The sequence below is a fragment of the Phascolarctos cinereus genome, unplaced genomic scaffold (genome assembly GCF_003287225.1).
Source record: "Phascolarctos cinereus isolate Bilbo 61053 unplaced genomic scaffold, phaCin_HiC Scaffold_2;HRSCAF=192, whole genome shotgun sequence".
NCBI classification, from domain to species: domain Eukaryota; kingdom Metazoa; phylum Chordata; class Mammalia; order Diprotodontia; family Phascolarctidae; genus Phascolarctos; species Phascolarctos cinereus.
In genome coordinates this window covers 34,234,662-34,247,854 of record NW_027555625.1, presented here as the reverse complement: position 1 = coordinate 34,247,854, position 13,193 = coordinate 34,234,662, and the positions used below count along the sequence as shown (strand labels likewise).

General features: G+C 48.3%; 1 protein-coding gene across 4 annotated transcripts; it reads left to right on the top strand.

Annotated features, from left to right (window-relative positions):
• Positions 1–339: 339 nt before the first annotated feature.
• On the top strand, positions 340–12,943 carry SFTPB (surfactant protein B). Of its 4 annotated transcripts, none has more exons than XM_020969537.2 (11): positions 340–564; positions 1,993–2,126; positions 3,212–3,283; positions 3,716–3,841; positions 4,757–4,900; positions 7,945–8,034; positions 8,430–8,613; positions 8,749–8,924; positions 11,175–11,255; positions 11,615–11,719; positions 12,355–12,943. In XM_020969537.2, the coding sequence occupies exons 1-11, from the start codon at positions 495–497 to the stop codon at positions 12,388–12,390; spliced, it is 1,218 nt and encodes a 405-aa protein (XP_020825196.1). In that variant the 5' UTR covers positions 340–494; the 3' UTR covers positions 12,391–12,943. The 4 variants fall into 4 exon arrangements, with proteins under 4 accessions (XP_020825196.1, XP_020825198.1, XP_020825197.1 ...); XM_020969539.2 differs by having other exon boundaries at positions 343–564; positions 8,562–8,613; XM_020969538.2 differs by having other exon boundaries at positions 347–564; positions 8,764–8,924.
• Positions 12,944–13,193: the final 250 nt, after the last annotated feature.

The following is a 13,193-nucleotide window of genomic DNA, read 5'->3' as shown; positions in this document are numbered from 1 at the left end:
TCCTGTGAGCAATCCACTGCAGCGCCACCTAGTGGCCCCAAAATGAATAAACAGAGGTGGGGGAAGAAGTCAAGTGGTACTAAGTGGGAAAAGTGGGAAATCTGAGAAGAGGGTGGGGGTGCGGCGACTGAAGGAGTCAGTTTCTACCGGAAACTGGTAAATATCAAAGACCTTGAGAGCTTTCTAAGGGGAAGACAAATATCTGGAATCTTGATCTCATCTCCTTCCATCTCGTTTCCTCCTCCTCCTCCTCTCCTCCTCCTCTCTTTCCCCCATTCTCCTCCTCCCCTCCTCCTCCTCCTCCTCTCAGCACTGCCCTGGACCTCCAAGTGCCTTTTCCCCAGCTCAGCAACCTGACTGTAGCTTCAGCCCGCCTCCCCAGGGCTCACTCTAACCTGCCACCTTTGCCTCCACTCTACCATGATGCCCACGCCCCCAACTATAAATGCTATAGCCAGGAATCCTGAGTGACAAACCTTGCTGGAACATCTACCATGGCTATAGCTGGAACCCTGCCACTGCTGCTGCTGCTGCTGCTGCTGCCTCTCTCCAGCCTCAGCCCTGGTGAGCCAATCCCCAAACAGTTTGGGCTCTCAGCTAGAGTATAGTAGACAGATCAACGGCTTTGGAGTCAAAGGGCCTGGGTTACAGGGAATCTCCACTTCTGATGCTTACCACCTGTGTGACCTCGGCTGAGACAAAACCCTGGGCCTCAAAATGGAGTAGACTAGATGCCTCTGAGGCCCCTTCTGGCTCATTATCTATTATCCTTCTTCCACCTCCTGCTCTTATGGAGTAGTGGCCAGTAGAAGTCTGAGCCCAGCCAATGGAGAGTAAAAATTGGAAGAGATTGGGAGAAATCATCCCTCTGAAAACCCTCCAGGGAGATTCCTAGGGAATGAGAAATGGGGGTGGGAATAAGGAGGAGATTATGCCTGTATAAATATTCAGGAAGGCTCTTTGGTTATTAAAAAATATTTTACAAGTAAAAAATTAGTAAAGCATGGTTAGAGAGCATTTCATCTGAAAAAGATCTGGAGTAGGGAGCTGGTGGACCACAAGCTCAAGATAAATCAACAGGGTAATATGGTGGCAAAAAAAAAAAGTCACATGATTTGGGTCTAAATTAAGAGATGGAAAGCTCCTAGGAATAAGGAAGTGATTATCATCCTGCAATACTCTCCACTGGCTCTCACCTCCCTCCATTTCGTTTCCAAGTAAGAACACACCAGGAGTATCAAGTTTAGTGCTGGGCAGCCTAGTTTAGGAAAGACACAGATAAATTGAAGAGTAAAAAAGAGGTCAACAAGGATGGTGAAGGATCCCTATTGGATTTCGGGGTGGAGAGGGCGTAGATCACCTTATGAGAAGTGGATGAAGGAACTGGGGGTATTTAGCTTAGAAAAAGAAAGCTCAGAGATGCCCAAGAGTTGTCTTCAAAGTGTTTGAAGGGCTGGCATGCGGAAGAGGAAACAGGTTTGTCTAGGAAGGACAAAAATAAGCTGGATAATGTTCAAGGGAGGCACCCAGGCTGTAGAAGGGCCATGTGGGCAGCAGTCAAGGAGTCCGTGGTCCGTGATCGCCATCTTCAAGAAGATGAAGGGCTGTGTTGTGGGAGAAAGACTCAACTAGTTCTGCTTGGTCTCAGAGGGAAGAACCAGGTACAATGGATGGAAGCTGGAAAGGAGTGAGTTTGGGTTTGACATCAGGAAAAAGTTTCCAACAATTAGTAAGGTCTAGAGAAAGTGGGAGGTAATGAGCTCCCTGTCACTGGAAGTCATCCAAAGAGTTGGATGATCAATTGTCAGGGATATTGTGCTGGGTTGGGGGAAGGGGGCTCTTTTCCAGATACAGATTGGACTAGACTAGTATGGATCAGATTAAGTTCAGGCAAGGCTCCTTCCTGCTCTAATTCTGTGGTTCCATGGAGGCTGGCAATGGGGAGCCAGGCAGCTGTGTTCCCCAAGTGAGGAAACTGGTTTGGGTCCTCAGCTGTGGCCGCTCGAATCCCCACGTTACCAGCTTGTGCCCAAGATCCTGAGTTCCAGTGTCAGGACATAGAGACAGCTATTCGCTGTGGAGCTTTGGGTCACTGCCTCCGGAAGGTCTGGGGACGTGCTAACGCAGTGAGTACCAGTTCACTGGGCATGGGAAAGAATTCCCAAGGGGTGTATGTGAGGAATTGGGTCCCAGACATGGAACGGAGAGAGTAGAGTCTCCAGAGAATGAGAAGAAGGGAAGGAGGGGACAATCCCACAGCTGCAAGCCCCTAAGGTTATCTATTTACATGTACCCCAAATGTACCTGTATATGTACATGTCATCTCCCTTATTAGAATGTAAGCTTCTTGAGGACAGGAAATGTGTTCTTGCTTTTTTTATCCCCAGAGCTTATCGATGTGATTGGCACATAGTAAGTGCTTAATAAATATTTGTTGATTCCTTGATTGATGGGAACCTAACTGCCAGTTCAGTTTAATTCAACAAACATGTGTTAAGGTGATGCAGTGGACAGGGCACCGGCTCTGGAGTCAGGAAGACCTGAGTTCAAATCCAGCCTCATACACTCGATCACTTGATACCTACTAGCTGTGTGACTCTGGGCAAGTCACTTAACCCCAACTGCCTGGGGGGAAGAAAAAAAACCAACATGTGTTAAGCACCTACTATAGACCAGGCATCATGATGAGCCCTTGGAATAAAAAGATAAAAATGAAACAATCCCTATCCTTAAAGGAGTTTACCACTTTAACCTCTCTAATCAATCAATAAACATAAATTAAGTGCCTACTGTGAGCCAGGCACTGTGCTAAGCAATGAGGATACAAAAAGGGCCAAAAGACAGTTCCTGCCCTCAAGGAGCTTACAATCTAATAGAGGAAACAACATACAAACAACTATATACAGAGCAAGCTATATATAGGATAAACAGAAAATAATTAACAGAGGCAAGGGACTAGAATTGAGAGAGGATGGGGAGGCTTTGAGTAAAGGAAGAGATTTTAGTTGGGACTTAAATGAAGGTAGTGAGGTCAGTAGGTAGAGTGGAGGAGAGAGAGCATTCCAGACATGGGGGACAGCCAGAGAAAATGCCCAGAGCTGAGAGATGGAAGGTCTTGTGCTCCATGAAAAAGGTTTTGCTTCCATCATCGTTGAGAGTCTTTGACCCTAAGTCTTCCTTCCCTGCCCCCTGCTCCATTCCTCCTCCTAAGGATGACCTATGCCAGGAGTGCCAGGGCATTCTGACCATTCTCACCAAGATGGCTAAAGAGACACTTTTCAAGGTACTGAAATCCCTCCTACCCTGAGGTGGGGGGCGGGGAAGGGGGTAATGGTGCCTGGAAGGCAACAGGAAAGGCACAGAGAGGGAATAGGACAGGATTCGGGCAGCACAGAGAGGGGTACCAGGACCCTGGACAGAAGCCCCAGACAAAGAAACCACAGCGTCACCAGATCCATCACATGACCACAAAGAGCCTCGAGTTAGTTCATTGGGTTACGTCCCTGAGTGGAATTGATCTTTGACTTGTCCCACCTGGTACCACGGTCTGATGTTTCTCCCTCCAGCCCTCCACCCTCGGCTACCCAACTGGATTCTCCCATGTCACCTCCTTCCTCTAGTCTCCCTATGGGAGTCTCCTTTGGACCTTTCTCCCCTGAGTCACTCTTGGCCCCTGCTTCCCAGACCCTCTCATAATCCTGCATTTTCTTTCTAGAAAACCATTCAGCACTTCCTGGAGGAAGAATGCTCCAAGTTACCAGTGAAACTCATGGTCCCAAATTGCCAGCACATAGTGGATGAGTACTTGTCTCTCCTCATCACGCACTTCCAGGGACAGATTGTAAGTTACCCTTCACTCCCAAACACACACACACACACACACACACACACACACACACACACACACAGAGGAATTCACCTTAGATTAAGTTCTGTGTAATGTTCTCTAGTTGGGTGGGATTTCCCACCCAGGATCAAAAAGCAATCTTATCTATCAACAATGTCATTCAGTTCAGTTCAGTTCAGTTCAGTCCTGAACAACCCACAGGTCCTAATTAAATAATTGGTTATTAATATAAGAGAGAAATAATTATTTATCTCAATATTCAGTGCTCTCCCTAAATCATACACATACCACACTCATTGTACATACACACACTGGGACGCACATACATAAACAGAAAGCATTCACCCTACATGTATACACAGGTACCTATCCCCCATATGCACAGAACACTTACCCAACAAATACAGAGTACCCACTCCACACACAGAATATTATACATTTTACATATATTACATATTTATGTGCTATGCACACATAAATATTATTTATATACATGTATTATATTTATTACCTATATGTACATGTGTAGCTATTACATATTTACATGCGTTACATATAGAATATTCATACTATTGTCACACACAGAGCACTTACCTTTGCACACATATAGAGTACCCACACACATACAGTTACCCATACATACACCTCTTAGCTCCCACACACAGCATACCCTTTCCAAATACACAAGCTCAGAGATATATGCATGGGCTCATCCCCACAGCCTCAATTCCCCCTCAAACCCATACATCTTCTCTGCCTCCAATGAGTGCCCATTACTCTCCATGGTCCTGTAGATACTTCCATTCATAAAGCTTCTGATTCCTCTCCATCCAGCACTGAGTTGAGACCAGGGATTTCCCCGCTTCCTGACTGCCATGCCTTCTGATGCCTTGCGTTGTTTCTCAACAGCCAAAGAGGATATGTGGGAGTCTGGGTCTGTGTGAAGACAAGGTCCCACTCTCAGCATGGGAGCCAGAATCTCAGGATCTCTCAGAGAAGTTGGTCCCAGCATTTCTGGAGGACTTCCCAGGGAGACTTGGGGCTCACACCCAGGTGAGCTGCCTCCCTTTAATGACCCTGTGGGCTACTGGCCTCATCAGAGTGTTCTCTCAGAGAACAAAGCAGGAACCTGGTCAGGGGGGGAAAGAGGAGCACCTTTCTGGGGATGGTAGAGAGAGCCAGGTCACCCAGGCCAGAAACTGGATGATTTTCTAATCAAGTGTTCTTTGAATGAATCATAGCATCCTAAAAGCTTAGAGTTAGATGGAACCTTCGATCTCAACATGGCAATAGAAACCAGATACCCCAAAATACAGTCTTCATTTTGATGCCTATTTTCTGTGTAACAACCTCTCAGAGCCTCAGCTTATCTGGAAAACTACTTGCCTGGGGCAGGAGGGTATTGTGAGGACAGTACTTTGGAGACTTTAAGGCACTTTATAAATATCAGCTAATATTATTTTAAAGTACAGTCTCCTCATTTGGCAGAGAAGGAAACTGAGGCAAAAAGAGGTACAGTGAATTGTCCAAGATCACACAGCTAGGCAGTGGCACAATCATTGGTTGCTGAGTTCTCAGTCCAGTGTTCACTATATGGCATCCACTCCCTTAGAATCAGGTTCATTGATAGGATGTGGCCCAGAAGAAAAGTGAGCCTAGCACATTCCCAGTGACATGTCTAAACCTCAGCCATGCATGGGACTCCCATATGGCCATGCTTATTCCGCACTTATATATGTGCTTACCCTTAAAAAGCCTCTCCACATGATATGCTGGAAAGATCTTATTGCCCAGTGATCCATCAATGCAAGGCCATTTTTCTGCTTAATAACAGCCTAAATAAATGATTCATTTAAAGATGGAAAGGACAGATTCTGTGATGTTATAAGGTCATTTGGTCAAGGAGATCAGCTAAAGAGATTTAGGTTAGACCAAAGGAGGAGCTTCCTGATGGAAAAGAGTGAGACACTGGTTTAGGTGAGGAAGGGCCAAAAGAAATAATCTATTCTATCCATCCTTACATACATTGGAGATGGAGATGGAACCCAAGTTGGTTCATCTGACTGATGCCTTGTGGACCAATTCTGTTAAACAGAATGGGGGTGAGAGGAGGGAGAGACAGAGACAGTGTGTGTGTGTGAGAGTGAGAGAGAGAGAGAGAGAGAGAGAGAGAGAGAGACAGAGAGAGACAGAGAGAGACAGAGAGAGAGACAGAGAGAGACAGAGAGAGAGAGAGACAGAGAGAGAGAGAGAGAGAGAGAGACAGAGAGAGAGAGAGAGAGAGAGAGAGAGAGAGAGAGAGAGAGAGAGAGAGAGAAACTCTTGACTATATAAAGGCTTTGGGTATCAATTATCCAGGCTCTCCCTGTCCCCCAACAGTGCTAACAGTAGAGTTTAAACCCCTTGAGGGCAGGGATGAATTTTCATTTTGTCTATCACTAGCATTTAATGATCAAAAATCAATCGAGCATTTATCAAACAGTTACTAAGTGCCAGGCATTGTAGTAGGTGCAGGTGATGAAAATACAAGAAAGAAAGCAGTTTTTGCCCTCAGGGAGCTGATACTCCACCCAAGGAGACAATACATTCAGAAATCTGAATGTCCAAAGTAAATACAAGGCAATTTGAAGGAGGAAGAGGCCCTAGAAGCTGGGGGCTACAGGGAAAGCTTCATGCCAAGATGGTGCTTGAGCTGAGCTTTGAAAGGAATAAAGTGGGGGGCAGCTAGGTGGCAGAGCACCGGCCCTGGAGTCAGGAGGACCTGAGTTCAAATCCAGCCTCAGACACATAACACTCACTAGCTGTGTGATCCTGGGCAAGCCACTTAACCCCAATTGCCCTCACAAAAAGAAAAAAAAATGAAAGGAATAAGGGACGCTTTTCTGAGGAAAAGGTCAGGAGGGAGGGCATTCCAGGCATGGAACACAGCCCGTGCAAACTGTGTATAAAGGATAGCAAGAAAGAGAGATTGGCTAGACCACAGGATTCAGGAAGAAGAATAACATATAAGAAGAAGATTGAAAAGCAGTTGGGGCCAGGTTGTGGAGGGCTTTAGATGTCAGACAGAGCATTGTGCTTTGTACACAGTAGGCATTTAATAAATGCTTGTTGATTGAACTGCTTTTGAACAACACGGAGCCCCTCAGCCATAGGAGTTAGCTGGAGCTCTGTCCAAGGTCCTAGCCCCACTCCAGTCCTCTGCTGGGGCGCATCAGGGAGGAAGGCGGCATGAATGGGACTCCAGAGTTGGCTGGGAGACTCAGAGAAGTCAGAGAGCTGGTGGAGAGGAAGGACAGGATTCCACAGTCTCAGAATTGGGAGAGACCTTAAAAGCCATTCAGTCTAACTTATAACTAAAAAACAGGATCTCTAAGGGGCAGCTGGGCGGCACAGTGGATAGAGCACCGGCCCCTGAAGTCAGGAGGATCTGAGTTCAAATCCGGCCTCAGACCAAACATTTGACACATACTTATCTGTGTGACCCTGGGCAAGTCACTTAACCCCAATTGCCTAAAAAGAAAGAAAAAAGAATCTCTAGATCATTATCCAGAGAAGTGGTACTCAACCTCTGCTTGAAGACCTCTGGTGACAGGGTGCTCACTCCCTCCTGAGGCAGCCCACTCCCCTTCTGATAGGCTCTCACGGGCAGGGTGGCAGTCCCCGCCATTAAACCTCACCCTTCGTCTTTGCAGTATTGCTGGTTCTCTTTTCCAGGGCCCGAGCAGGGCAAGCCTGGTCCCAAACACTTAGCACAGTGGCTGGCACACAGTAGGTGCTTAATAAATACTGCTTGATCTATTTCACAGCCCTTCAAATACTTGACTACAGCTAAATCCTAAAGCTAGGATTAATACTGTTATCCTTTTGGAGTTAGAAAAAGACAGAAGACACAGGCTTAGGCCCAACTGGTATAATTAAGGGGAATGGAGAATATAAATGCTGGAGAAATGGGGAGAAGAGAGGGTAGGAAGAGGGAAGAGCAAGGGCCGGAGAGGTCCTGGTTGCTGGAAGAGAAGGTGTGACGTTGGGGAGGCAGGGGCCAAAAGCCAGGCCTCTCCACTGATCACCCTCTCTTCTGTGTGGTTTTCTTCCTCCAGGACCTCATGGAACAGAGGTTCCCCATCCCACTTCCTTTCTGTTGGATCTGCCGAACCTTACTTAAGAAAGTTCAATCCATGATCCCCAAGGTGAGGCCGTGGGGCTGCCCCTTTTCAGACTACCCTTCCCAATCGAGATGACTTTGCATCTTGCCTCTTCCAGGCCTTCCCTGGCTCCCCAGCTGGCTTAGCCCAGGCCTGCAGGTGTCAGATCATGGGTATCTTGGTTTCTGGCCCCATCTCCATCCCTACAAGGAGGTTCAGTTCAATTGCAAGTAGAGACTGGGTAGGGACGGACCTTCATCTGACTCCTTCCAGTGCTGATGGACATACTTGGCCGCATACGTCCTTAGCAAAGGACCAGAATACACGTGGCCCACCAGGAAGGACCAGGCTCAGGCCCATTCCCGACTGTGCTCCATAGGATAGTTCTAATACAACTCAGTTCTAGAGCCTCACCTCCACCCCTCGTTCTTCTCCATCAGTCTGTGCTGGCAGTGGCTGTTGCTCAGGTGTGCCACATCGTGCCCCTGGTGGCGGGTGGCATCTGCCAGTGCCTGGCTGAGCGCTACACCGTCATCCTGGTGGATGCACTGATGAGCCGTGTTTTACCCCAGCTGGTCTGTGGCCTCATCCTTCGATGCTCCACTGAAGAGGGCTCCAACCTAGGTGAGCCACAGCTCGCGAGTCGCTCTTTGTGCACTGTGGATGTCTCCTTTCTCCATTTCCTGTGTCCATTTGTCCCTAGCCTGCACGTCTCCCTCTGGTTTGGCCTCTCTCCTCCCATCTACCTCATCCCTGCAGATCGTGTCATTTCAGGACTTCTCCCAAACCAGTGGACACCCTCAGACCCAGACTGCCACCTCTGCATCTCTGTGACCAGCTGGGCATCCTCACAGCTGCCGGCAAACAGCACTGAGAGAGACGTAGAAAAGACACTGGTCGGCACGTGCAACAACCCCAAGCTGGACTGGCAGGAGGTGAGGGGGCTGGGCGCCCTCCAGCCAAGACCTTCAGGATCTGCTCGCCTCTCCTCCTGTCCCAGGAATAATAGTAGCAAGTCCTGACATATCTATTGCTTTCATATTTGCAAAACACTTGACATAGATGTTACCTCATTTGGTCCTCACCCCACAGGTAGGTGCTGTTATTATTCCCATTTGGCAGATGAGAAAACTGAGGCCCCAGGAGGTTAAGTGATCTGGTTCTAAAGTCATTCAAATAGAAAACATTGGAGGTAGGATTTCTACCTACCCCAGAGTCACTAGCACAGGATATGCCTACACTATCCTGTGTCACATGGTTCTCTGCTATGGGTGTGGTGATTTTGTCTCTACACCTGGAGCTCCCTGAAGGCAGGATCTGAAGCACCTGCATTAGCACATTCTAACCCACTTGATGTAAGGATGGAAACAGTCCTGGGTCCAGCAGGAGAGGACCTACATTTGAGTCCCCACTCAGCGTGGCCTTGGGAAATGACAATCGTGACTCACATGTCAGTGGCACTGTAGAGCTAGCCCCAAGGGCTTTACCCAGAATGACCCTGAAGAAATAGGAAATGGAAATGTATCATTCCCATTTTATGGATGAGGAAACGGAAGCCCATAGTACAGAAGTGCTAAAGCTGCAGTTAGTGTGAGAGGAAGGATTCGTATCCATGTCCCCTAGAGGAAGCGACATCCCAGTGGGACCTTGAAGGAAGAGAAAGATTTCAGCAGGCAGAGATTGGGGATGGGAACTCCATTCCTCAGCCCCACTGCTCTCTCCCCTCCGTCTACCAGGCTCACAGAACCTTGCAGCTGGAAGTGGTATCGGTGACCATCTAGTCCTGAAAAAAAATCCCCCTGACCACACAGGGACAAGGACAGGGCAGCTCCTCTACCATCCGGCAAAAGCTTTCTAAAACTGAAAATCAGTTGACAGTAGGAGCTTCTCAGCTAAGCCAAAATTGACTGAGTATGTACAAAGACCGTGGATGAAGAGCTGGGAGGGACTTTAGGGGGCACGGAGTCCATCCCATTCATTTTACAGATAAGGAAACCAGGCAGACAGAGGTTAAGTGATTTGCTCAGGGTTGCGCATGTCGTAAATGTCTGAGGCAGGATTCAAACTCAGGTCTTCCTGACTCCAAGCCCACCACTCCGTCCACTGTACCACCTAGCTTCCTATTACACATGGACCACTTCTAGGTGCTCTGAAGTATAAAAATTCTTAAGAAAGTCCCTTCTCAGGACCGCTAGGTGGCGCAGTGGATAGAACACCGGCCCTGGTATCAAGACGATCCAAGTTCAAATACGACCTCAGACACTTACTGGCTGTGTGATCCTAAGCAAGTCACTTAACCCTGAGAAGGGAGGGGGGGAAGGAGGGGGGGAGAGAAAGAGAGAGGTGGGGGGGAAGGAAGGAAGGGAGGAAAAGAGAAAGAAATTCACTCTTTGAATTCTTTGTTATAAGGAATGGCTCTCTTGAAGAGGGCTGGAGGGAAAGGAAGATCCAGAGGGAAATACAGGTGATATAAAAACATAACAATAAAAATCGATTTTTATAAAAAGATATAACCTCTCACCACTTAGCCTTACAATCCAGGAGAGATAAGACATATAGAAGACCAGAATAAAATGTTAGGTTTTATTTGACACTTACTAGCTATATGACCCTGGACAAGTCACTAATTGCCTATCTGCCTCAGTTTCCTTATCTATAAAATGGTGATAATAATAACACCCACCTCCCAGGCTTGTGGTGAGGATAAAATGAGACTATTCACATAGCACTTTGAACACCTTAAAGCATTGTAGAAACATTAGCTGTTATCCTAGAAACAGTAGAGGATATGGGGATTTCTCAAGCCTGAAAGTGACATGCCATTTGTCAGCTGTGCAAAATGTAAACTATAAAAGGGGATGGGGGAGACCAGATGATCTCTAAGGTCCCTTCCCACTCTGAATCCTATGGTCACCACAGCCAGGTCCAACATGTAACCTTATAACACGCTGCAGGGCCCACCACACACAGTAAATATTTTGTTGACTTGATGACAAGGAGGATAGTGGGGCTGGAGAGACAGAGCAGCCATTCCGTGGGAATTGGGGCCCTGGCTGGGTGAAGGAGGGAAGGCTCATTTCCCCAGCCTCTGGTCGGTCTTTACATTGTGTGTGTGTGTGTGTGTGTGTGTGTGTGTGTGTGTGTGTGTGTGTGTACCTGCGCATGCCTGTGTGCTGCCCTCACAGTGCCAAGGTTTGGTGGAACAATTCTACCCCGCACTGCTGTCCTTGTTGCCCCATGGCCGAGACCCCCACAACATCTGCCAGGTACGTGTGACCCCCTCTGCCCACTCTGCTTGTTCTTGCCTAACCACTCCACTGGGTCCTTCCCAGCTCCCCTCAGTGTGGCCCTGCTCCTCTGTGGCCCAACTCCCCCGGGGCCATGATCCTCCCGGGGGGGGGGGAGGAAAAGAGGCCCAAGGTCACGCCTTCTCATGCATGACACTAAGATCCGTGTACACCAACCCTGTGCTCACCCACCCCAGATATTCTGATCCCAGGAAAATCAGGTTGTATGGAAGGTCCAGGGAAGCCCCAAAGGGGATTGTAGGGGAGGAGGGGTCTATTGGAGGTAACAAAGGCTCTGTCCTGCTCTGTCCTGGGCTGGGCTGGATTCTCTCGGACAGGCCCTCGGAGTGTGTGAGATGGAGCTCAGTCAGCCCCGGACTCCAGCCTGTGCCCAGGGCCCGAGCTTCTGGTGCTCCAGCATCCAGGCTGCCAAGGAGTGCCACGTGAGTACCCCTGCCACCAGAGGGAGAAGCAGGGACAGAGGGGAGTGGGAGGAAGTGAAGGCCCGACAAGATCCAAGGCAAAGACAGTTAGGAGGATGGGACCACGAGGACCCAAGAGGGCCAAAGTCCGATGAACCTGCCCCTGCCCAGCCAGCCTGACCAGGGCTTCTCAGCAAAAGCGACAACATACCGCAGGAAGACAGTCTCTACTGAGGGCCTCTTGGGGTATGAGGAGTACAACAGCTGTGGAGTGAAGAGAGGAAGGGATGTGCTCCCAGTCATGATAACCTGAGTTCAAATCCTCCCCCTGATATTTGCTATTTTCGTGACCCTGGGTATGTTACTAAATACCTCAGTTTCCTCATCTGTGAAATGATGAGGTCAGACTAGAGGGGCTCTTCACGCACTAACAAGTTCGTGTTTCCTGCCTATTCTCCCTCTTCAACTGAGACTTGAGATAAAAAAAAAACCCATGGGGGGGAAGCAAGACCTTATATATTTTCACCATAAATGGTATGTGCCATGTGACCGTGCACCTGCCCTCTGCCTGCTGCCCTCAACTCTTCTCTGGGTTGGTGGCTGCTAAACAGAAGATGCCCCAAGCAGAAGCTGATGGTATCTTTCCATACTTTTAGGCTGTGCTATATTGCAAAATACATGGGCAGGACTGATGTGTCCTGCAGAGGGACCCAGAGCAGCAATTTCCAGGAAAGAGCCACCCCAGAGCCCAGCACTCAGGTTAGCCAGAGTCTCGGAAGGCTCCAGGGAACGTCTCCTCCCATGCTCTTCTGACCCACAGCCTCCGCCTCATCCCACTGGTACTTAAAGGATGTTTCCTAGAATCCTGCATTGGACTCTTTCTCCTTTGCCTGGGCATTTTTTTTTATAATAATGTAGTTTTTACAATCACCTCTAGTCCTGGGGTATGGGGAATGGTGCCTCTAACCCTCTTCAGTTCATCCTTCTGACCTTGAACTCAAACCAAGACCTCCAGCCTCCTGTAAGTGCCCACAGCACAGGCATCCCCACCTCACTGCTTCTGCACTCCACCAGCCTTTCCAAGCATCTTTGACCCAGCAGCTGCCTCCAGCACCATCCTTTGTTGGAGGAGAGAGATCACCTGCTTCCCATCCCCAACCCTAAAATCTTTTCACCCCAAATAAGCCACTCCATTGTAATATACTGAAAAACAAAGGACAAATAAAGTTTTAGATTCAAATTCAATTGCCTGAAAGTTTCCATTTTAATTGTTAATCAGTAGGGTGATAATTAAAAATTACTGCATCTGGGAGGAGGGAGAGCTGCCCAGAGACTGCCCATCTAATGGGTAGTCCCATTAGGAGAGAGGACAGCCTGGACCAGGGGTGAGGAACCTTCAGCCTCCAGGCTACACGTGGCCCTCTAGGTCCTCAAGTGTAGTCCTTTGACTGACTCCAAACTTCACAGAACAAATCCCCTTCATAAAGGATTTGTT

Excerpts from the sequence above, each read along its gene's own strand:
- SFTPB (XM_020969537.2), top strand. The coding sequence starts at position 495 with ATGGCTATAGCTGGAACCCTGCCACTGCTGCTGCTGCTGCTGCTGCTG. Across the intron at positions 4,901-7,944 it reads GACTTGGGGCTCACACCCAG|GACCTCATGGAACAGAGGTT; the intron begins GTGAGCTGCCTC and ends TTCTTCCTCCAG. Across the intron at positions 8,614-8,748 it reads TGAAGAGGGCTCCAACCTAG|ATCGTGTCATTTCAGGACTT; the intron begins GTGAGCCACAGC and ends TCATCCCTGCAG.